Below are 24,321 nucleotides of genomic sequence, written 5' to 3'. Positions count from 1 at the left end.
TTTCATGCTGACAGAAAAAACATTTCCGCAATCAAACTGCTATCACCGATTCTTCTTCTCTTCCTCTGCCATGATTTACTGCCATGATGGCAATGCCTGCAGCTGCCAGTAGGCCTGGTGCAGACTGAAATCCCATTTAATACAGGCAGCAAGCCAGCCCCTAAATAGAGTACCAGAAAATCCCTGGAAAGTGTGACTTCCCTTATTTGAATGTTGCTTTAGCCCTATCTGCATGGAAAATATCTCCACAATCTCACTGTTTTCCCTGCAAACTCTTCTTTAGGAAGTATGTAGACAGAGGATTGCCCCATTCCCCAGGCCATACCCCACACTCACAGCTCCGGCTGGTGCTGCCCCTCTGTCCCTCCTGGCAGCCAGCTCCCAAGCACAGTGTAAGCCAACAGAAGTGCTGGGAAAGCTCTCACCCCAGCTGCTGTACTACAGTCTCTTCTCCAGCAGCCAAATCATCTGGGGACAGCTTCTGTGCTATTTTTGTCTTATCTCACTGTGGACTTAGGTGCTGTGGATGCATGGGTGGGCAGTGCCTCGCTCAGTCCCGGCAGGCTGCTGTGGAGATTCCTGGGGGAATCTGGGTCTGGGGGGAGTCTGACAGTGATGCTGAAGGAGGGGGAAGAAGGACAGGCTAACCAGAGAGAGATGTGCTTCCTGTCGACTGGAGAAAGGAAAGAGAGAGGAAAGGGCCTGCAACATTTTGTAGGCAGGCACGTTCGACCTCCTCAGGCTTCTCAAAGGCAGTGACCACAAGGCAGGACTGGGCATGGTGACCTCTGTGAGGGACTGCCCTTACCTAGGAGCTACTTTCCTTACAGCCCTTGATCTGGGAACTGCTAAGACACACAAACCATGCTGTGAGCACAGCTGTTTTCTGAAAGCATTGTTATGGTCAAGGACAAACAAAAGTACTGGTGTAAAAATCTGCCCTCCGAAGAAATGCTCACCAGCAGTTAGGAGCACTGCCATAAGTGTTCAGCAACGTTAACCCATCAATTTTCCTAGTTAGAGATGGCCCTGCCTGTACTTTGTCTTGGAAATTCTCAACTTCAGTGAACACATGGAGAAAGAGTTTGCAGAAGCTGAGTAAGCATCTAAAAGAAATCTTTAAGGCTTAGAAATTTTTGGTGATTCTTAGCTCTATGTAGCTCTAAAACAAAGTTGAAATATCAAACAGAAACATAAAGACTGCACGATCTATGGATTTTTCTTAAATATGATTTGTAATATTTGAATATTTTCAATATTACATGAAATGGCATAAAAAGGCTTGATTGGTACATGACCTAATTTAATTGGAGGAAGGAACTGAGAGACAGGTAAGCTAATCTATGTTGTTCTGGTGGCTCTCATGTTGCCTCTTGGATATTTCTTGTGGTTCAGTAAAGAGATTTGCCATTTAAAGTTAAGATTATAAGAATTACTTAGGCACCTTTCCAAAGCGGTTGGAGATGTGTGAGTAAGAACAGGAGAACAATGACTAAATCCAGATAGTGCAAGGACTTGGATGCTGTTGTTGAGACCCCTTGTTGAGCCATTTTCTACAGTTGTTAACTTTCTCTCACAATGGCTTGGTAGCAGCTAAGAGCCTGGGCATGTTCAGGGATTGTTTGAAATAATTTTTTGTGCTGCCAGAAATTGCTGGTTCCTCTTGCCTTCAATTCTGCCTACATGACATACTAGGAAAAATAGTTAAGCCAAAAATAGAACATTTCTATGGGTAAAATTCAGCCTCCATGGCAACAGTTAGACCACACTAAGATCAATTTGCCATTCAATGAAATTTTTATTTATTTCATCAGAGCTTTGCTTTCACTGCAACCAGCTTACATGGATTTAAGTTTTACTGCCTTTCTGCAAGGTGGGGGAAAAATGTTAGTCCATTTTAATACTGACACTAGATTGAGCTGCCCTAAGCTAGGAGAAGCCTAGGAGAAGCAGTAATAGAGAAAAGGGCTTAGTACCAATAGATTTAAAAATGGTTAGAAATTCCCACAGAATTATATATATATATATTTTATATATATATATATATATATATAAACTACATATATATTGCATTCATGTTTTTGTTTTAATTAAAATTATTATCAAGTAAAAACATGATTCCACCAATTGCATCTTTCTTTTGCAGAAAGAGGAAAGTCTCAAGCCCATATTCTCTTTTTTAGTGTCAGATAAAAAGTGTGCTGGAAAAAAAAAAGGCCTGTGTTGCATCATATTCTTTGACAAAAAGATGGTGCAATTACTTAATATCAAAATGAAAACTTACCCCACACTGCCATGAAAACAGCAAAGAAGACAGTAGCTCCATTGTCAAAAAGGTGGGTTACCTGAGAGATATATTAATAATGTGATCAATTTGTGATAATAGGCCTTTATTTTTGATTTTTAACCTACTAAAATTAATGTGATCATGAGTTTAGCTGGCCTGACAATCCTGAGGGTACTTCCCTTGACATGTGAAATCCACCTGTGAATTAACAGGACTATTTGCCAGCCTGGCCTGGGACTGACCCCTGCCAACAAGAGATGTGAGCATCATTTCAGACCCAAAGTATTAATTTTATGGAGCCATGCTGAGAGGATGGATGAGAAGATAAAGGCCAATGTCAAGGACACTGTAACACATAGCTCCAGGATATGACCTCTGACACTGCTGAACCTCTGAGTGCAAATTGCATTCAAATATTTTTCAACCCAAATTAAACTGATGAAATATAATGTTAATGTCGGCTGAGCTTGATCTGCCCCTTCAAAATTTCATCTACCCAGGCTCACTAAAGGCAAATGCAAAAGGCAAAATTCATGTTTTGCCAGGAAGGATCTCTATTTGCATAGCCTAAAACATACCTTGGCATAAATGCAGCTGTCTGACAACCTCATGAAGGGGCAGTATTTATCACATATAGGACACATTATGATATCTGTAGCTTGGCAGACTTCTTTACTGGAAAAAGAGAGACAACAAATATTAGTATCTTGATTATTACAACAATCTGCACATCAATCTGTCTGGATTGATAAGCTTTGCTAATATTCAGTTACTTATTGAACAAAACTGGTCTGTAACTGAAGCCAAGATGTTCATAACTGCATGTGTATAATTAATATTTGCTGACTGTCTAAGACTACAGAGTTTACAGTCATAGCTGCAGAGTGCAGTTCTCCAGGGACAACCTAGTATTTATTATGTCTTTACCATTTCCAGCTTCTCCTTGAGTAAGACTGACTTTTGTAGGAGGAGGATGAGGATAACTTCAGACAAAGTTATTGTTGTGATTTAAGTGCACAAAAACTTAGAGATGCAGCACTCAGCAGAAGGTCCAGGGGTACCTTCATCGGAGGAATGCCTCTCTGTGTTGGATCTATGGGAAAGGCCTTATAGAGAGTGAAAATTCCCCACCCTTGTGCTGGCCTCTTAAAGACTAATGGAAGAGTCTGCTTTTCCCCTACTTCATTCTGAGTTGCCAGCACCATTAGCAACTGGAATTGGGAAAGAAGAATTTCCTTTCATCCCAGTTCAGGAGCATAAAACATGGGAAGTTCGATACTGGGTACCTTAAGCCGTCTTTTCATGACTGGTCATTCAACAGTTTAAAATGAAATAATTAACAGCTTGTGGGAAGCTCAAATTATTCATAATAACCAACAGTTGCAATTTATTTTTAAAAGTTCCCACATTACCTGACTTGGCAGTGGTTCAAAGTGGTGACTCCATACAAAAAGACAAACAATCCAATGAAGGCAGCTGGGAAGAGCATCCCTGTGTACCAGCCTAACCAGGCAAAGTACAGCCCAATTTTCTCACCAAAGTACCGTCTGTTTTAAAACAAAACACAGCAAAGTTACCTGCTAATTAGAATAATCTACTTAATCTCGCTCATTAGTAGAAAAAATATTTCTATCATATCTGAAGAGTAGATTAAAGAGGAGAAAAAGCCTTGAACTAAGCTTCTAAATACACACTGAGGGACCTTTCTCAGTAATGAACTTAAAACATTAATTTTAAAATTCAATAACCACAGTTTACAGTTAGATAAGTGATAACCTCCTGAAGGAAACACTGAGTTACTTTTAGAAAGCTAGTTCTTTGTATTTGGGAAATTGATGGTGTGCTTTGATTTTGGCTGTTTCACTTTACTGCCAGAATAACTGCATTTAAATAAATTTTATCCCTAAAGCTTGTATAACAGCAAAAATTATTTGAGTTCAAATTAGTTCTAAGAAATTAATTAATGAGACTTCATTCTCCAATAAAGTTTGTATTCATTTGATTATTTATTTTCTTAGCTTAGTTCCTGCAAAACTAATTGCATGATTCTACTGCAGTGGAAAGTGAAGCGCAAATAAGGTCTATCATCTTGCATTGGTTTGAGGAAAGCAGTCTGAATTAATCCTAATTTATTATTATCCTATATATTGCTCAAAAACTACCAGCAAAGTAGCCAGAAAGTTTTATCTTGCTACATACATATTCATTAGCAATTTTCCTTCTCCTAAACACAACCAAACCTTTATTTATATGTTAGACAATGCATCAAGCACACAAAAACCTGCTGAACTCATCAGCAGAGGAGCAGGCTCATGTACTGTCCTATTGATTTTTGCACAGTAGATTTTAGGGGATTATTTGCAAGATTGGTTTTAAAGAATGTTGCAAGATGATATTCTTGTGTTTCAGACATTTTGTAGAAAACTTAAATTTGCATACTCACTCAATTTGAAAATAGCTGCTGCTGGAAACTCTCTTTTACCCTAATGATGCAACTTCTGGTGTATCCAGAGTATAAGTGCAGTGAGCCAGCACTGCTGGATCCTCTACTCTACCAGAAAACATCACTGGCCAAACTTTCTCAGCGGGAATGGAAAGCCCTAGGACTGTCTCTAGGGCTGGGTGCACTGGAGGACACTTGGTCTGGATTGCACAAAATTAGCTGTTTTCAAGTTGTTATTAAAAATTTCCAGTGTGGGAAGTATCTCTCTGGCCTGAGCTCATGCTCTGATGGAAGGTACTGATCTGCAGTGACTCTTTTCATTTGAGTTTACCCACTCAAGTATTGTCATTTTGTTTTTATTCTTCTGTCATTCAACAGAGACTCAAATTCACAGACTGAAGAGATGGTAAGCTAACACTAGTATGCTCAGTTCTGACAAGGGCAGCAGGTCTGATTGTGGAAAATACACTGCAAACTGCTTTTTAAGACCTGACTTAAGAGTGTAAATGAAACCTTTGGCCTGATTATTTTCCTGACACCTAGGATGTCAGTCTGTGCCTGCACCTCCAAAAATGCAAACTCACATTTGAGCTTACTTCCACTAAGTATGGATGACCTATTTTTCTCCATGTACATAGTTCAAAGTAGTGAAGTCCACCTAACTTTCATCAAGCTTTATTTTTTACTTCATTCCCTACACTCAAGGATAAATGCTTTCTCGTTCCAGCCCTCTAGCTGATAAGTATTAATGGCAAAAATAATCTCCTACCCTGCTGAGCCCTTCAATCTAACCATGCAAATCACAGTATTCTTTTTGATCTAGAAATCAAACACCTTCATCCTAGAAGAAGACCCAAGCAAAGTTCAGTGTGTACATAAAGAAGACTGATGAGGAGCAACTCATCTCTGAAAAGTAAGGAAAAGGCATATGAGCCAGGTTTTAAAAATAAATGAGGGATGTTGATATTACTTTGATACGTATTGGTTTAAATATGAATAAACAACCTCTGTATTCCATTATTGCCCTTTGCAACACAGCTGGTACTCTACAGGCACAGGCTGTACTACTGTAAATTGCATCAGAATCAACTTGATATATCAAGTCTTCTGACCCCAGAGTCTGCATTTTTCTCCTTTTAGTCTCTGCTCAGATACCACTTAGTTAAATGCTATGGAAACAAACTGTGCCACTGAGAAGGTCTTTGGAGGCCTTCCTAGATATTGCCATATTCAGAGCAGTTCCACATTTATTCCAATATGTAATTCAGCTAGTCTGGACCATCATGACCCTCAGGAGGTGGAAAACGTGTAGATGCCTTTGTCACTCCCTTCAATTTGCCCCAAATATTTGTTTGAAGAACAAATTTGTTTCTTCTCTTCTTCTGTCACAATGTAAAGAACAGAATTTTCATGTGGCTTGCTTTAGTGACGGCAGTTCTCTCTGAGCTAGGGCTCAGCAATGTACACAAAGAATTCCAGAGGTTTCTTTCCAGAATGCATCACTGTGCCTGACTTATACCTAAATTTCACCTGTTATCATTCTACTCATTTCAAGACCTCTTTGAAATTTTCCAGTGCTGATAACATCTTTGTGTTCTTGTTAACTTTGCTAATTTATTACTGACCAGGTATTCAGATTAATTATATGGACAGAAAAAAGTTGTTTGAGTCTTTGACGGTTCTCCCACAGAAAATTTTCTCCACAATTAACCTAAAAAGCAGAGACATAAAAAACCCCCAAGCACCCAATAGAACAATCTGTCTCTCTTATCCTTATGTATGCTGTACCATCAAAATAATAATAAAAATGTAATTTCAGCTTCTCAGGTGTAAGCTAGCCTGCTACACCAGTAGCTATACTAGCCCTTCAATACCAGTTACCTTAATGGTGAACTGTATATCCCCTCTACCCATTCCAGTGATAGAGCTATGACTTAATTGGGTCAAGATTTCAATATACATATTCATCAATAAGGCACATTTTGGGAAAGTATTGAGCTAGAAAGTCTAATTTCCAATTTATGAAATGTGATATTGGATTATCCTATGTTTAATGACTCTCACTACAGAATATTTTGCTTTCAACATGCCTAGGAGGAAGTCATGGATCTAGAATGTAGACATATCAGGGATCAAGGCAGGGACCTATCTATTTTCATTAACTCTTTTGCAGGTAATAAATGAAATTCTGTACAGAACTTTCGACACCACAGAAACTAGATCTTTCCAGCAGTGTTTTGGACGTATGAAGCTCTCATATCAGAAGCAATGGGGTGGGTAGGAAGGCTTGACAGGAGACTGAAAGGGAATAGTCAGCCTGTGATCAAGACATTTAATGGAAACATGGAGCAAAATGCAGGTTACACAGGCATCAGTTTTTGTTTCCATGTTCATTTAGATACCTTTACAATCACTTTAAAACCAGTTTTCTCCCTGCATTTTTGTCTTGTCAATTACATGCACAAGCAGCAACAGGAGCAATTTATGCACAATCAGGAGGGAAATAGCAATGCACGGAAGTGTGAAGGAGGTGACTCAAAGTCCCCAGGAATCGCTGCAACTGTTGCTGTTGATTTACATGGTCCCAGAGCATATAAATATAATGAGACCTGTTTCTTTCCAATTCTAATAAATTCTAAGGGTCATAAATTATTCTTGTAAAGTATCTATGGACACTAAATACCAAGAGATGTATAATTAAAGTCATGGTACCACATCTGTTGACTAATAGGAGTGGCTATGCAATTATGCCAACTCTGTGCCATCGTACTGCCACATGTTTCAAAGCAGAGTGGAAGCAGAATCATGCAATTTCCCTCTAATGACTTTTTCTCATTTATTTTTAGTGACTAGTATCTCCATAACAGCCAGCTGATGAGATGAAATGTAATCTGGGAGTTGCCAAACTGGCAGCACAGGAGATGAAAACCTCACTCTAGCATCTAAGGAAAAAATAAAACAGCACTGGAGTATGAACATTTTCACTTACCATTGTGGTAACTTGACTAAGGTAGAAATAGTACATCTATTGATGACACAAAAGTACAATCTACATCTAATTTATTTCTTAGCCTTTCTAAAGCATAATGTCAACTAACATTGTAAGTTCTAACAACTAACAGTGTAAGTTCTGGCCAGATGTCTGTGGAAGAATCAATATCCAGCCACTCCTTTTGTACAGATGATCACACTACACCCTTCAAGTATAAGTCCACATAACTGTTATTATGGGCTAAAAAAAAAAAAAAAAAAATTTTCCTGCTGTAGAACAGGCACTGAAAAAAGCTTCTTTTTAAAGTGTGCCCACTGAGACACTCCCAAGTGAAGTGAACAGCAGGTCTTGCTGGTGTCATCAGTTCTTCAAGGAACAGTCTCCAGCTCAACAGACATGTGAACTGCTGAGAGTGGCTGTACACGTGGAAGACTCATTCACAGATGCTGGATTACTCACATTTCCTTAGCTCCTCCCAAATCTTCAAATCCGCTGAAAACTCAGCAGGAGCTGAGGAAATGTGAGTAATCCAGCATCTGTGAAGTGAGAAGGAAAAGGCATCCCCTTCTCTTTGTTGTCACCCTCCTTCAGTGAATTCACCACAGCTGTGGATGTGCTCCAGGCTGCACATGGCAGGCTGGGCTGGGGCTGCAGCTTTGAACCTGCTGAGTTTGGTGGCTTGTGACTCAGGCTGCTGCCAGTGCTCAGGGAATCTCACAGCTCCCCTTGCCCCTCTCCTCTTTGGGTAAACACCTACTCAGCAACACCAGGACACTCCTGACTTCAGCCAGAGAGTCTACAGCAATTGCCTTTTTATTTTTTTAAAAGATTTTGAAAAATCTGTCTGATGAAAAAATAAACTTTAAAAAAAATATTTAAACCCAGGCTATGCAGGAAGGCTGCTATCAAGATCCAGAATAATCATATCTCTAACATTTCTTATTCTGTAACCATTTATTCTCATACTTTAAAAAACCTTTCAGATGCCTGATCATCAATTTAAACCAAGCACAAGATATTGCCTCAAGAGCATTTCCACAAAGAAGTGATGAAGAACAGTAGCCTTGACCACTATGGAAAAATAATTATAAAACTCTATAGAGATAAGTTGTTTGTACTGTGATAATAATATCTTGTTGTGTACTGGGAAATTAAAAGCAAAAAACCCCTTCAGTATAACTGCTGGCTCTTCCATAAATCAGCGATTTCTATTGTGAAATTTGACAAAAAAATTCCAAATTTCTGTCCAGTGTATTAAAAAAAAAAGAAATAAAAAGCTCTTGGGATTAAATTATGAGATTTAATAAATTATTTTGCAAAGCATTAAAACAATTACGTGACTCAGTAAAACTTTTTATTGTATTTCTTAGTTAGCTTTTTATCCATGGAAATTAAACTCTCTGTTTTATGAAATGGATGGGTTTTATACGGCCTTAATCAGTAACACTGTCTGTCTCCAGGGCTACCCTCTACAAATCTTTCATCTGGAAACAATTTTGAGAATAAATAAGAGCAAAGTTTTCTATTAGTTACAGGACTTATGAAAGAGGCAATTAATAAGCTGGACCAATTGCATGTTGTGGATGACCCTTCCTGATGGTTGATCTATCTTCAGTGCTCCTGATACATCTGAAGACTTTATTAATAGGCTCTTGTAGCTCCATGTTCATCTCTTCAAGTAGAAAAAGCCCATTACTGCCCAATATTAGTTCTGCCATCATGATCAGTAAAGGCTCTGGCTCTCTCTATATGCGTAAGAAATATGTAATCCTCTATTAGTGCATGCAAGGCTATTTGAAACCATTATTTAAAAGGACTGTAAGAACTTGAAATCACATCTCAGCTTTCTCAGCATTTTTTTCTTTGCAGTCTGCTTCCAAGATGAATAAAAATCTGGACAGTGGTGATGTGGCTGGTCTGAGTTAGAGGGTAGTGGTACAGAGGAGACTTCCACCACCAGTGCTGTGAACACAGTAGCACACTCAGCAACTGTAAGCTCTGCTCTGTGACATTTGTAAGCACCCTGAAACTTCATCCAGAGCTCATTCTGTGGTTGCTTTTTGGAAAAAGATCTAGTTGGTGAGAGTCTATCTTTCACCAAAGCCATGCTCCAAGGAGGAACTCCTCCTGTGGACAGCTGTCTAATCAAGTATATCCAGCCTTCACAGATTCTTCTCTTCTTTTTTTCTCTCTTAAATATCCTGTAAACACTTCATTACAAATTATGGTGCCAGGAAACACTGGAAGGAAACTTCTTTAACTTTCAGGTCCTTCTACAAACTCCGCTATAAATATTTCTTTGGATGTAGTGTCACCATGAACTAAATGATTTCCCATGACTTCAGGCTCAGTTTTTAAAACCACACGAATTAAATAAGCTTTTCATGATTTTGTCAGAAGTAAGACAACCTGTGCTCAAAGCATCTATAATGTGACATAGCAAAAGCAGATAAGTCTTACCTTACAAGATCCAGTGGCTGGTATTTATACCACACTCCCCAGGAAGCCCAGCACTCATAGAGCAGGTGTCTGTGGTTTTCTGCTCCGTGGGTTTTTATTGAATTCTTACTTCTGTAACTTCCCTAAAATACAAATCTGGACATTAATGAATAACAGCAGCAAAAATGAATATTTAAGAAATCTCTTTTACTAGCAGCATGGATAACACAATTTATGCAAACTACATACTTGTGCTCCAAAAGCTAAATATGGCATTACAAAAATCCACTGATGTCACTAAGATTTGAGAATATTCTTCCTAAGACTTTTATAATAAATTATATCCAAGTCATAGCCTATAAATGCAAACAAAATCTTTGGAGAATCTCAAAAAGCCCCCCAGAGTGTGATGTTTTTCCTCTCTGAATACATACTGATGTATCAACTCAAAGAGTTTTTACCAAGCAGATCCAGAACAACTCTCTTTACTCATCTCTTTTTGCAAGAAATTCCCCTAATTTTTCCCCAAGGAAAAAAGCATTGCTAAATGGAAGCATGTCAGAGGTAGACATTAATAAGGTTAAGGATAAATAATTACTCAACTAAGAATTAATTTTGTGGGAAATGTCTGTTCAAAAAGGAAAAAAAAAGAGTAAAATACCTCATGAAGAGGAAATGCAGCTTCATAGGAGCCATTACTGAGCAATCGATTCAGACCTGAGAATCAAAAGTATTCAATTATTTACCAACAGGAGCAGAAAAATGGCTAAGTAAAAAGCAAAACACATTTTCATAAACTGGCTAAATGAAGATGGAAGCCAACTGACAGTACATGATGCATGTAGAAAAATTGATCTTCTATACATTTTGATAACTAAGAAATAATACAGAGAAAGACTTGTTCAAATATTAATCAGAATCTATCATTTATTGTGCTAGAGGCTTAAAGATTCATTTGCCAAATCCATCTTCAGTGTAACTTCAGTGAAATTAGAGACTTTACACCAGGTTTAAAATTTGACCTATAAAACATGGTCTAGCAAAGGTATTTAGATGAAAGGCTGCATATCTTGAGAGCTAAAAACTTCAGGGTAGGTCTTGATATTTTTGAATTACAGACCACTAAAACAACAGAAACTGATAATTTCCATATGATAACAAGTTTTTAAAATGTGTTCAGCTTGTGTCTTATGAAAATTGCTGAACAGACAGAAAGGAACAAGACAAACTGCAGCATTACAAGACCAGAAAATAAAATCATTCCTATGTGGCACAAAAAAGTAACCATACAACCCACTCACTCAGGCCATGTCCCTCTTTAATGAGAGCCTGGACAAATAATGTTTGCTGGGATGTTGGTGCTTTTCACTTGGAAGATCATGAAAATAAGGCTGCACTGTTACCAGACAATGCAAAACAAAACATCCACACTAAGAACCTGAAGGTATTTGAACCCTATTGACCAGGAGGCATAGAGTCTTGATTCCTTTCCTAATTCACAGGGGACAGATAGCAGCAAGAACACAGCAATGAGAAGCAATAAGTCAACATGAATAACACTTTCAGTATCTGCCTGGAAAAATATATTTTCTTCCAATGTCTCTGTCAGAAAAGTAAAACTTGTACAGCTGAGCTGGTCTTTGCTCTGCCCAGTGATCAGTGCAAGGTTGTGTTCACTACAGGTACAGCACAAGATGACATGTGAGGGAGATTGGGATCTTGAGGTAGGCAGGGATTGCATGTGTTTGGGCAAGATGCAATATCAGCTCTGCTCAGGGCTATTGCTGCCCTCATCTCAGCAGCTGAGAAAGAAAGAAGTGAAGTTCTGGGACATTTCTCTTCCTCTTCAGGAAAGGTGAGGCTTAAACAGCAGGAAAATGAAATAGACTGCAGAGTTTTATGGAGATTGTCTCTACATTTGTCTCTGTGTGCTACTCAAGCTGTAGGAGCACTGTGTGATTTGGCAGAAGGTGGCCACTGTTTCGTGTTCTGTCTCTCCTCTGTTATTGCCTGCTCTCCTGGACCTGCATGTGTGCCTCTCCAAATTTCCACTCCACTCCCTAATTGAAAATGAAGCCACAGTTATGCATAGCATTCTTTGCACTGAGGATATCAATGGTAAACTCCCTTTTGACTTACAGCAACACCAGAGGCACAGAGTCCTCCATCTCCCTTAGGGATGGGTACGTATCCAGAGAGAAGCCCTGTAGCCTGAGATGTAGAGCAGCACAAATTTTGCCATCCTTCCAAGCACATTTTTGTGAAAGAATAAAGGTTTTCCTTCATGAGACCCTCTGCTTCACTGCTTGTAATCTGTTAATATTTCACGTTTAAATCATCTCTTCTCTTGCAGAGATTATAAATCCCATGTGGTGATGTGCCTGTGAAAGCTGACTGATATTACAGGGAGATGATCCCATCTTCCAGGCAGAGCCCCTACCACAGCAGTGGGTGAGATGTAAACAGGCAAAACCAAGGTGATTAAAAAGGAAGGAAAAGTGTCTGTTATGAGGCCAGGCAGACTTCTCTCTTCTGTTTTTAAAGACATATTTAAAAGCACATTGCTTAATACTTACCAATTTTGTTTTTCCCTTCTTCATATTTCACTCTTTGTAAGATATGGTGTACAATTCTACTTCTTGTAGCATTATTGAAGAAAGTATCTTTGTTGTGTATTATGAAGCTACATGAAAATAAAAAACAAGGGCATCTCAGAAATATGTAATAGCGCATTTAAGGCAAATATTTAGTTCCGTTACTTTTGTAGCACTCTAAAAATCTACAGTATGTAAGCACATACAGGGAGGATAAAAGACACTTGATTAAGAGATGATTAGCCAGGTGAGATGCTGTCAGTAACTGTATTCATTCTCTTACAAAGAGTTACATGGAGAAATCTGGAGAAAGATAGAAGATATTTAAGTATTCATTATCATATGCATCACTTTTAGATAATCCACTGAAAACTACAAAATTCTTGCACAAAAAATTGCAAAAGTGTATCTTTGTAAGTGCAGCAGTAGAATTTCCAGGATTTTTGTTATGCTTTACCATTAAGAGTCAGTTGTAAACATTTACTTGGTAAACCATTCTTACTGAAAACTGTTACTGAATACAATGTTAGATATTGAAAGTATCATATACTCCTACATTTGGTCTTGGAAGGTAAAATACAGTAGAAAATTAGCTCTCAGAGGCCACTTACCAAGTTAAGTATGAATACATGTTCTGTGTTCAATAGGTTAGATGGAATAAATTAAAAAAAAAACAACAAACCCTGTGGATAGGAGGCAATATTGGTTTTCTCATTTCTGTTTTTGAAGAGCTGCAGAATTGAATAAACTGCTAAATAAAGTGTTAAGGTCACAGAGATGTCATAGAGAGATGAGTCTGTAGGAGACCACACTAGACAAATACAACCTTAAATGAGACCATCTTAATCAGGAGCTTGGCATGGATTCACTTCACCTTCTCTTTTGCACAACGTGAGATTCACTGCTCAGTTTTCCCCTCAGGTAATTTTACCCAAATGAAAATTTTTTTCCCCAGAATCAATCTTTACCCATGGGAAATAATATACAGCTTTGCACCTCCACAGTAATTTTGAAAAATGAGGAGTCCAGCTTCTGAACTTTGAGAACTTCATGTTCTCCCTCTTTATTATCAAAATTCTCAGCTGAATTTTCAATACAATACAATGTGTACATAAGATCCTCATGTTCTTCTTCAAAGGCTGACAGTAAAAAAAAAAATCCTAAAGTAAAGGTATGTAAGACTAATTACTCCAAGAGCACCAGAAGTAATAAAAACTGGTTTTCTAGAGATTACTATCTCATGTCTCCTTTGCCACTTCACCCCAGATACTCACAGGCCATTTCTGTGTCTACAATCTACTCACTACCGTACTCAGGACTTCTGGCTTCCTCTCATTTCCCTGCTATTCCCAAAGTCCTACTCATGCCCTACAGTACCTACCAAAGGTAATTAGATTTATGCATATTGCTGACTACCACGTGCATGCTGATTTACCAGTGGGCTAGTACCAAACAGCAAATGCAATTGGTATCCACTGGCCACTGCCTTTTCTGTATAGAAACAGTTTTGGGCCACTATTCCATTTCAAGCTGCTAATACTCAAAAGGTATGTAAGACTAATGTTACAGAAAGATATGTGGATATAAAGATATATCTTTGCCACTACACCTGTATCAAATTCAGCTGAAAGTAATCAGTATGTGAAATAATAACTGCCAAAAGTATTTTGAGAGGAAAAAAATTACTGTATTCATGTAAATCTTAATGCTGATAAAAATTATATTTTATAAAATCTAAACTGTGAAGCAGGTGGAACAGTGTTGTTTTCAGCTGAAGCTGGAACTCTGTATTAGGCTGTTTGTGTAGCAGCAGAAACAAATTAAAAGGCAGGAGTAAAACAGAAATTAATAGCTAGAGATTTTTGCTCTTTATTTTATTTTCTTTTACTGCCTGACTATCCAAGACCTCACCTCCCAGACCGTTAAAGAACTGTGAAGATAACTTCACAGATATCAAAACAGCACAGTAATTCTCATTCTGACTTAGCTTGACTCGTCATGCTGCCAAGTTCTTGTAAGATTCAACTGTGAATTGGATCACCTTATCTGGGAAACATGCAACATGGAACCAGATAGCACCTTAATCTATTTTCCTTGTAATACAAGGTTATTTTGCCCATCTGTTATCACAACTGTCTCATACTGCAACTAGAGATAGCCATTTCAACATCTTTTTTAAAGAACTTGTTTAATAGTTTTGTTTGTATTTAAGAATTTCTATTTTCATGAGTCATGAATGCAAAAAGGCAAAAATCAAGGATTACAGGAACTCTAAAAAACAAAGAAATAATCACTTGTTTAAAGAAACACTTTAGGAATTTGCATTCATTTTCAAACTTAGTAATTTTATTATTATAGCTTTTGATCTCACATGGGCAAGAAGAAATGACCAGATGTGTCTGTGAAGCAGATGCAAACACCTCAGTCCATGAAGAACTCTGCCTATTCCAGAACAGCTGAAGCAGTCCTAAAACACCTGCGAGAATATGAGCTGCAGAGGTTCTGCCCTGCCCAGCCTTGTGCCAGAAAGGGCAGGAGGGGGAGAGGAGAGGAAGGACTCACCATGATCAGAATGGGTCAAAAACATGCCCTTGAGTGTTTTCCAAAGTTATTCATGAAGATAAAGAAGAGATGCTAGAGTTCAGCAAAGGTGAAGAAATAGTGCCAACAATGAGTCCTCTGGATGTCCTGGACAATCCCTAACAATATCATTATTGTGGGATAGAATTGCATGTGGTAACTTTTAAAAAATAATCTTCACTATATATAGAACTTATATATATTTTTTTAACTTATAAGTGAATTCTCACTTATTTTGAAGTCATAGGGTTTTGAAAATCTGCTTTACTCGAACACTCTTTTTTTTTTTTTTTTTTTTCTATGAAATTGACTGTAGAGTAGACCCAGAAAGAACAGCATCACCATAATCAATGGGGCAGGGATCTGAGCACAGGAAACAAAAAGAGGCAGACATGAGTGGAAGGCCTTAAAAGGTTGGGAATATCTCAGGTACTTGTATATGTGCTACAACATCCTGGTTAGACATTGACATAAATTAGGACAATGTCAGGCAGGCTTCAATTTATCTCAAAAGTCACAGGAGTTGCTCTTGGCAGGTGAGAATCACGCAGCTCAGTGTAGGGCTTACCCCTTTCGGCCACCACCCCTTCTTCCCAGGCTTCATGGACGTTTCTTCCCCCCAAATTTTTGTGCTTCAGTTTGTCTTATTTCTGAATGTGGGTGGTAAATCCATATTCACAGAATAACCATCAAAGCTATTCCATGTTCTACAGCATCCAATGAAGAATTCAGAGGAGAAAGATTTTCTCAGTCTGTGAAGAATCTCACACTTCAAATTTCAGTTCACAGGGGCCAGAGCTGAAGACAGTTTCAAACTAGGTACACATAAATATTTATCAGACATTATTGAGCTATGAACCATATAAAGCAGAGACTTTCTAGTGAATTTCTTAAACCTTGTTGCTTTTAGGTGGAAGAATTTCCTCAGCTGTTCTGTTTCTGCTGCCCTTGCTAGATTTTTAACGTGCACAAGGATTTGAATATTCATAAGAGCAATACAGCTTGTTTTCAGGCTCAGTAAGGGTTTACTCTTTATTTATGAGACGCTTCACTGATGGTTTTCATCATTTTATTGCCTCATTTGTAAGACAAAAAACGAGTAAGGATTAATACATGATAATTTTTTTACCTGTGAAGTTAATGTATAGTTAGATAAAGACAGTGATTTGTTCCACAACAGCTATAATCATTAACTTGGTCCTGTAAGTCTTATTTGTGTGAGCTATCCTTACTCAAAAGGAAAATCAAAATGAAGATAATGAGAGTACTTTTCGAAGGAAAGCTTCCAGAGTTGATCCTTAACTAAAGTCCCTTTCAAAAAAGTCCTTCTGGAAATACTGCTCTTACATTTATGCTGTAGGAGACATGAAGAGTCAGTGAAGGTTAATTGCTTTGAAGCTGTATTTGTAGCCTTTTAACTAAACTGTGAACTGGAAATTCCAAACTATCTTTCTGTGGATAGCAAAGCACAGCAAAGTTAACTGTTGTTTAAAGAAAAACCTCAAATTAGTGCAAATTAAACCAAGAAAAAAATTACCAATTAATTCCTGTTCATACATTGTCTTTGGTAATTTTGCAGGTTGTTCAAACCCTTAAAGGGTAAATTTAGCTCTTGAATCTTTGAATACACATTTGAAAAAAAAGTGAGTTTACTTTTCTTGCTTTATTTTACTTTTTATATTTTGGGAATGCAAAAGGCAGGAAAAGACTGTTTTCTGCTTTAGTGACAAGATAAACAAGCTGAAATCTGAGCAGATGTGGCCTGGTGAAAAGATACAAAGGGAGGATGGATGCATGGACAGATCCATGTGTATCTTTGCACTGTGGGATCCACAGACACTGAAACATTTGGTATCTGACACTCGCCATATCTAAAATTGCCTTCTGCTGGAAGCAGTACAAACTAAGAGCACAGATGTTTTTGAAAGTAGTGACCTCTATGTGAGTAGAGTATTCCTTAGCACAGGAAAAATGCCCAACCTTCTGTACTCCCAGGTAAATCACAGAGCCGACAACCAACCTGTTGTTGGCTGAGGTAATAGCAGGTTTTTAGCTCATGTAACATAAAGAAAGTAAATCACCAGCTGTAGAAGCAGCAGCAACGTGAGTCAGCAGTATTCTCCTGAGAATAATACCATACACTTCTCTACTTTATTTTTTTGAGAATGGCCATATTATTAGCACTTGCTGATTTTCATTTTGCTTGATTTTTAAGGCTGCAGCTAACTGTCTTGTTTATGTAAAAGGACATTTTTATTAATGGTTAGCAGGGGGTTTTCATATCACACAGGGTCGAAAAAAAGGTCACTTTGAGATGAAGAATGGTGTAGTGGCTCTCTCTCTTTCCACTTTGGCATCACAGCCTTAAAACTGCCAAAGTAAAATAGAAAGTCTGAATGAAAGAGCTGAATCTCTCCTCCACCTTCCTCTGCCTTTGCCCCAGATCAGTCTTCCCCCCAGATTGCTTCTTAATTTAAATTAGTTCACTTAGAAATATTCACCTGAGATAGAAAGAGGGAACCTTTTGTATTTTTCAGGGATGCCATTCTTCCTTCTATTTTTCATGCAATTAAACCTTCCACAATCAGAGGGAGTAAAAAAAAAAAAAACAACATTGCAGGGCATGTCCAAGTTTGGCAGCACAAAGATTTGTCTGAGAGCAGGATTTGCAAAACTGATTTCCCATTTATAAAAAGCCATTTTAAAATGTATAGTTATTATACTGTAGATGTATTTGAGCACCAGAATGACCATCCTGGTTGAAAACAAGTAGGTGTCCATGCAGCCCTGTGCCATGTCTCCATTTGCAGCAGCTCCCTAATCTATCCACGATTTTGGGGTGAGGGGGCTCAAGAGAACACGGGCACAGATCATCTTGGTAGAGATGGGGTTTGTTAAGATCTATTTGAACATCAGAAAAAGCTTGAAAAGACAAGCTGTCTTTGAGAGACACATATCTTGGAAATCTGGGAAAAAATACAAGACTCATGTACACAAGGGGACATAATACAAGTGAGAAGAACTCCATTAACCTCTGGTATGCAGGGACCTTTTTTGCTTAATTAATCAAGTTACTATCCTAGTCCTCCTAACTGAGTAAATTTTAAATCTTATTTTCACTAAGTAATAAGTATTTCTTTTAAGTGGTTATTCAATTATATATTAGATTAATATTTAATCAGAGAGTTTATCTTCTTTGAAAGAAAAAACAAAGGGGGAAATAGCTCCTGATATAGAGTTTGAAATCTCTAAACAGCAATTAACATATTTTCTTAGCTAGTGTACAGTTATCTCAGAATTTGCAGCTAATTGATGCTGTTACTATTCCCAAGTGATTAGCAGCTGACGACATGAAATAAATAAGATGTAGTAGAAGAACACCTAAGTGTGTCTAATGATAAACATTTTTCACACCTTGTGCATTCTTGCAACAGATAAGTTTCAGAAGAAATACTTTGGTATAACCACCAAAGCTTGGCCTTTTCCAAGCTGTGGTTGCAAAAAAGAGACACTACTAGAAGGCTATCTTGAAAATAACAATTTTGTATTCCAAACAATTAAAAAAAAAAAAAAGGGGCTTGGCAGAATTTCTTTCCTCCAAAAAGAGATTTTCTATTACTTAAGGAATAATATGAATTTTGGTCTTCTCTTGTACTGACAATTTTGAGATATACCCTATGAAGTATGCCATAATGCCTTTAAAAGAAAACTTGAAGCTGTGCTGCAAAAGTTATTAGGCACATCTCACAAATGTCATTCTTGTGTTTTCTTCTGTGGAGGAAGGACAGATGGCTAGCTGTGCCTCTTAAAACAAACTTAATTTTTTTTTGAACGCTGAATTTCTCCATATCTGTCTTTTTTCCATCTGAATGGGAAAGAAAAATGCAAGAAAGAAAAAGTCTATTGATATAATCTACTAAAATTGCACACACTCCTTGTATATCAATATTTTTAAAATACTATTTCCTATGGAAATAAGGTCTGGTCAGGTTTTTTCTTAATTATTTTCCTCCTTAGACATCAAATTGTAAGTATGGTCAGTTATTTGTCTTTCCATGCTTTTAAAAGAAACTATCACAAATGAAGTTTCTACTCAGATCATATTATAAAATCTGCACCAGACTGGAGCCTTCTATGTGGAAAGTGTGGCTAGATCACAAAAGATAAACTGCCTGTTCTTTGGTGACATAAAAGACATCTGATGCTATGAAGAAAGGAAGAAATAAGGAATTTTAGACCCAAACTGCAACATTTCAAACACAACCAAGCACATATGAATATTCAAGGTATAATATTTTAGAAAATGAAAAGTACATAAAACCAGGAAAAAATGAAGAATTTGACAACCTCCAGGTAGGATATGTGGCAAAATCTACTGTGAGGCCATGGAGATCTTATCTGAAAACTAAGGATATGGAGTTTTATGCTTTTCAAGATTGGTTGGAATTTTGAGTGATTTGCTTCATGGACTTTATTGAACACATCTTGGACAAACAATGATTTATAGCAACACAGAAATCCGAAATATTTTAAACTGCCAAAAGTACATATCTTGCTCTTCAGAAATACTTGTACAATAGCCAGAAAAGTCCTCATCAGTGTAATTAAAAGGCTGATTATATATTTTAGGTTCCTGTGGGTATTTCTCAAAGAACAGTTGAATGTACTTCCCACTCATCTCTTCCTCTCACTTAGGATTCTAGATTTGCAGGAAAATTTTATGACTTCCACTATAAACTTAAAAGAAAATCTGTACATAAGTTCTGACAAAAAGCAGACAATAGTGGCATTTTTCAGTGACGACCTTAATACACTGAAAAAGGACTAAAAAACTTGCATTTATTCTGCATTCTCTGAGGACTTCAGGAACTGAACGAGCTACAAACATTTACTTTACTCAAAAAATGGCCATATATTCAATGAAAAGTCTTAAACAGCACTGAGGGGAGCCAGCCGAGCGCTGGTGTGGTACTGGGATCCCTCCTGTCCTGTACCTGTTCTCTCTGAATCAGTTTTGGCTCTACTGTCTGATGGAAGAGGAGGCAGAGTCTCAGCTAAAGGCCCAAGAGTAGGAGATTGTCACTGTTCTCCTAGGCTATAGGATGATCTGCTTGTGGAACACTGAAGTCCACAAGTAACTACCCATGACAATTTTGTAGCCTCGAGTATAATTGCATTGTACTGGTAATATGGTGTGGTGAGAGCACTCTAGCAAAACCTTAACCATCCCAAATATCCAAATGTATGGACTTACCACTGACAAAACACAAGCTAAATTATCATAACATTATTGTAGATGGTAATTCTTCTTTTTAGCATCTCAAGAATTTCAGTGATTATTTACTTTACATTCCTAAAACAATATTGTGAGTCTCTGGGTTAAAAAACTGAAATAGCTACATGCAACTTAGTAGAAAAATATTGAACAAGTCATTGTATTTCAAAATTCTGGTGAAACAAAACCAGCCAAACACAGGAAACAAGGTGAAGCACGATAGGAACACCATTGCTGTCAGAGCCAGCATCTTTTGAGAGATGCAGGCCAGCTCAGCCAACATTTTATAAGACCCCACACAAAAGGATAGGAAGACTACACACAGAATGCTAAGCAGAAAATGTCAGGTCTGCCAGGGAGTAAAGTTTCCAAGCCTGCAATGACGTAGAAGAAGCACCAAACAACAGCAGGAGTGTTAATGAAACTAACATTACTTAATAAACTCTCCTGCCAGTTTACCAACATGAACATGAGCAAGGCAGAAGAATGAAAAAAAAAATACTCCAGGTTCATATATGTCAATTCTTCATTCAGCCACAAAAAAATCTCTCAGAACAAACCACCAACGCCTTTCCTATGTGCAGTAATTTTAAGGGAAGTTAGCAGTTAATATTACTGGTAATAAAAACATTAATGCTGACATCCTAATTTATTAGTTTTTGGTATCAATGCTCTATTCTCAAACTAATTTGCACCTATTCTTCCTCTTGCAGGGCACAATAACTGACCCATCTCTGTATCAAACAGACTTCTGTTGAAATTTCCCTGGAGTTTTCCACCTGTTCTTGTTTTTCTGCTGTATTTGGAAAGATGCCATTTGTGGCAGAGGTTTATTTTACTCATTTTTACTGCAGCTAGTAAATCAAATCCCTGAAAAATTATTCATTCAAAATGAGGTATTTCAGAGCTTTATCAACCTGGATTCTCACTGAATAAAACCACATATTTCAGAATTTTGAGCAACCTATAATTCATCTGTGTCTTCTTTTAGTACCCTCAACAGTGCTGCCTAATCTTTGTGCTTTTGCTCTCAGTCAATGACTGTTTCCCATATCACAAACACTATGACACCCATAAGACATGAAAAAATTTACATTCCTTTACTTCCATATGAGTTCTGCAAGTTATGTGGGGCTTTTTCTCTTCTGCATTTTGCAAGGGAATAAAAGTTTCTTGTAGCCAAGTGATTTCTCTGACATTTGTCCAACACTGGTGCTATTGGTGGAAAAGTGTCACTGCTAGGTTTAAACACTGTCTGAACACTGCCATTTTGCAAGGAGTTTTGCTTCCATAAAATTGAAAGAGAAATGCAATCAAATTGACATTGTCTGTTTTCTTTAGAGCTTTAGAGTTTTGTTTGTTCTACAATCATAACTAGGAATGAAATGCAAGTATCAGTATTACAACAATCAGTGATGAAGGATTAGTTTTGATTATGCTAAAGACATATGGAATGCTGAGAAAAGTTTTAATCACATCTTTAAGTGAAAAAGAACAACTACAATTCTGACCTGAGAGAAAATAGTCATTGGATCCCTTTAAAGATGTAATTGAAATTCCAGTGAATTAAAAGGAACTTTCCCATTGATTTCCTTAGCTTTGAGCTGGACCTTTAATTACTAGAAACCTAGAATAGCTACCTGTCCCTTTTTGTGAAAAAGGGCTAATATGAAGGCACTGGTCCTTAAGATGTGAACAAAGAAATCAATTTTTTCCAAGGTGAATCCAGAAGGAAAAGTTTTCACCTTGCAACTGAGATACGATAGAGTACTCACTGGTGGATCCTTTGTTGGCTGAACGGAGCAGTATAGCAGTCATTCTCCTCCAGATCTGGCAGTGTTTCCTTGTCCAGTTTCATTGGCTTTCTGGGCAACCATCCTCGGAACCTGCTTATCTGTTTCTCGATCCTGCAGCACATGATAAGTATGAGCATTTGTGATAATGGGTTTTTTCACTACACTGTGAAGTACAGGTTGTCAAACCAGGACACTGAATATTTACAGCTAGGAAAGGTGCAATGTTTTTTGACTTTTGTTGAGGCAGACCAAATTACATATGCTGAACTCGATTACTCATAACCAGCTTTCTGCAGAGGAACATTTATTTTGTCTCATCAGAAAAGCAATGCTGATGGTACATGCTGCCATAAATCTTATTGAGCCCAATGACTACTTGGCATGTCTCTAAATGTTTATTTGTCACATTTTCAGTTCGTTTAAAATTCAGGCTTAACCAACATTAGATTTTAGTAATCTAAACATTAGAACAGTGAAGATTGTGACAAAGACCTTTGGCAGCTAAACCCAGGAAGTGACATTACTGCTGTCTGTATGGATTCTTACCTTGCACTTGATGCTATTAAAAATGGGCTACTTTGTTAATTTCTTTATTTCTTGCAACACTACAACCTCCATGAAATCAGAACTCGGGGTGTATAGGCTAACAGGTGACTGCTATGCAGATTCTTACATTTGGAAGATGAAAGCAAACAATGATTGAGCTGGAGAAAGGGCAGATTTAACTACAGGTGCACTCATGCAAAGATACACAGTGAAATGAAAGGAAGAATCACAGCTCATTGGAGAAGACAATCTAAACCAAATTCAAATCCTTACGAGAATGTCATAATGAAAAGCGCCTAAGAAAGATGTGTTTAGCACAGTGAGCCCTGCTCCAAGTCCTAACTACTGAGCCCTGCAAAAATCATGGACTACAAATTATGGAGTGTGCCCATACTTCAGTCACTGGATGAATGTTTCCAGAAGTGGAACTAAAGGACAAGAATTTACTTCCTTTACTTCCTTTGAACTTAAAGCTCAGTTCTGAAAGAAGCTCAAGGACTGGAAATATGGTTGGGGGGGTTGTTTGTTTTATTTTGGGTTTTTTGTATTTGTTTTTTTGTTGTTTTTTTTTTTTTTTTTTTTTTTTTTTTTTTGAAACAACCAACATAAGAACTCTTAAGAGCAGCAAATGCTGGAACCTCTGCACAGTCCATTTGAGGGAGGACAACCCATATCCAGACAGCTGAATATGTGGGGAAGTGATATGAAAATGTTACATATTTTCATTTAAAAGTCATACAGTTTTTCCTGGAATATTCAGCCTTCTTCCACCAGGTTTTTTATCTTGGCTAGGAAAGCTAATGATAATTTTTAAAGATGGGCACATTTCAAAATTGTAAATAAATCAGCTGTACCTGTTTTAATCTCATTTTTGCACTTCCAATCTGGAATAGCGTGATGGGGGGACGGGTGTTGGATGTTGCATATGTGTGCAAATTTATCATCAGGACTGTTTGGGAAAACTGGAATATGTATGTAAACTTATTATAAGATTTAATTACTTAATTAGTCATAACCTCTCCATGGGCAGTGTTTGCACTGACCCAGCAGTTCGAGCACAGGAGGAGGTAGTTTGCAAATGTCTGTGCTGAATGCAGGGGAGGTGTCAGATCCCAAGGCTCTAAAGGCTTGATCCATTGTAACTCTCCATCTGCAGAATCCTGACAGCCTTGAGCTAGTCTGTGTAGGCAGACAGAAATGCCAAGGGAAAGCAAGTTCTCTACGGGGGAAATCCCTGTCTTTTGGCCTCTGGTTTTTCCCCTATAAATTCAGTAAACCCTGGATATATCCAACAGGCTTAGTGTGTCTGGGTATGGAAAAGGGAGGAGGAATTAGGAAGAGGGTTTTTCTAAACATCCTGTTCCGTTCC

General features: G+C 37.7%; 1 protein-coding gene across 1 annotated transcript in view; it reads right to left on the bottom strand.

Annotated features, from left to right (window-relative positions):
* ANO4 (anoctamin 4) overlaps positions 1-24,321 on the bottom strand; it is a 102,168-nt gene that overhangs the window by 36,101 nt on the left and 41,746 nt on the right. The window contains exons 8-14 of the mRNA XM_041409747.1: positions 22,386-22,517; positions 12,738-12,844; positions 10,823-10,878; positions 10,183-10,304; positions 3,700-3,834; positions 2,866-2,962; positions 2,285-2,345 (exon numbers count right to left, since the gene is read on the bottom strand). Of these exons, the coding sequence (XP_041265681.1) occupies positions 2,285-2,345; positions 2,866-2,962; positions 3,700-3,834; positions 10,183-10,304; positions 10,823-10,878; positions 12,738-12,844; positions 22,386-22,517 (710 nt within the window). The remainder of the gene's footprint in view (positions 1-2,284; positions 2,346-2,865; positions 2,963-3,699; positions 3,835-10,182; positions 10,305-10,822; positions 10,879-12,737; positions 12,845-22,385; positions 22,518-24,321) is intronic.

This window comes from Onychostruthus taczanowskii, unplaced genomic scaffold, assembly GCF_017590055.1.
Source record: "Onychostruthus taczanowskii isolate IOZ18803 unplaced genomic scaffold, ASM1759005v1 scaffold31, whole genome shotgun sequence".
NCBI classification, from domain to species: Eukaryota; Metazoa; Chordata; class Aves; order Passeriformes; family Passeridae; genus Onychostruthus; species Onychostruthus taczanowskii.
This window is presented reverse-complemented; position numbering and strand designations above follow the sequence as displayed.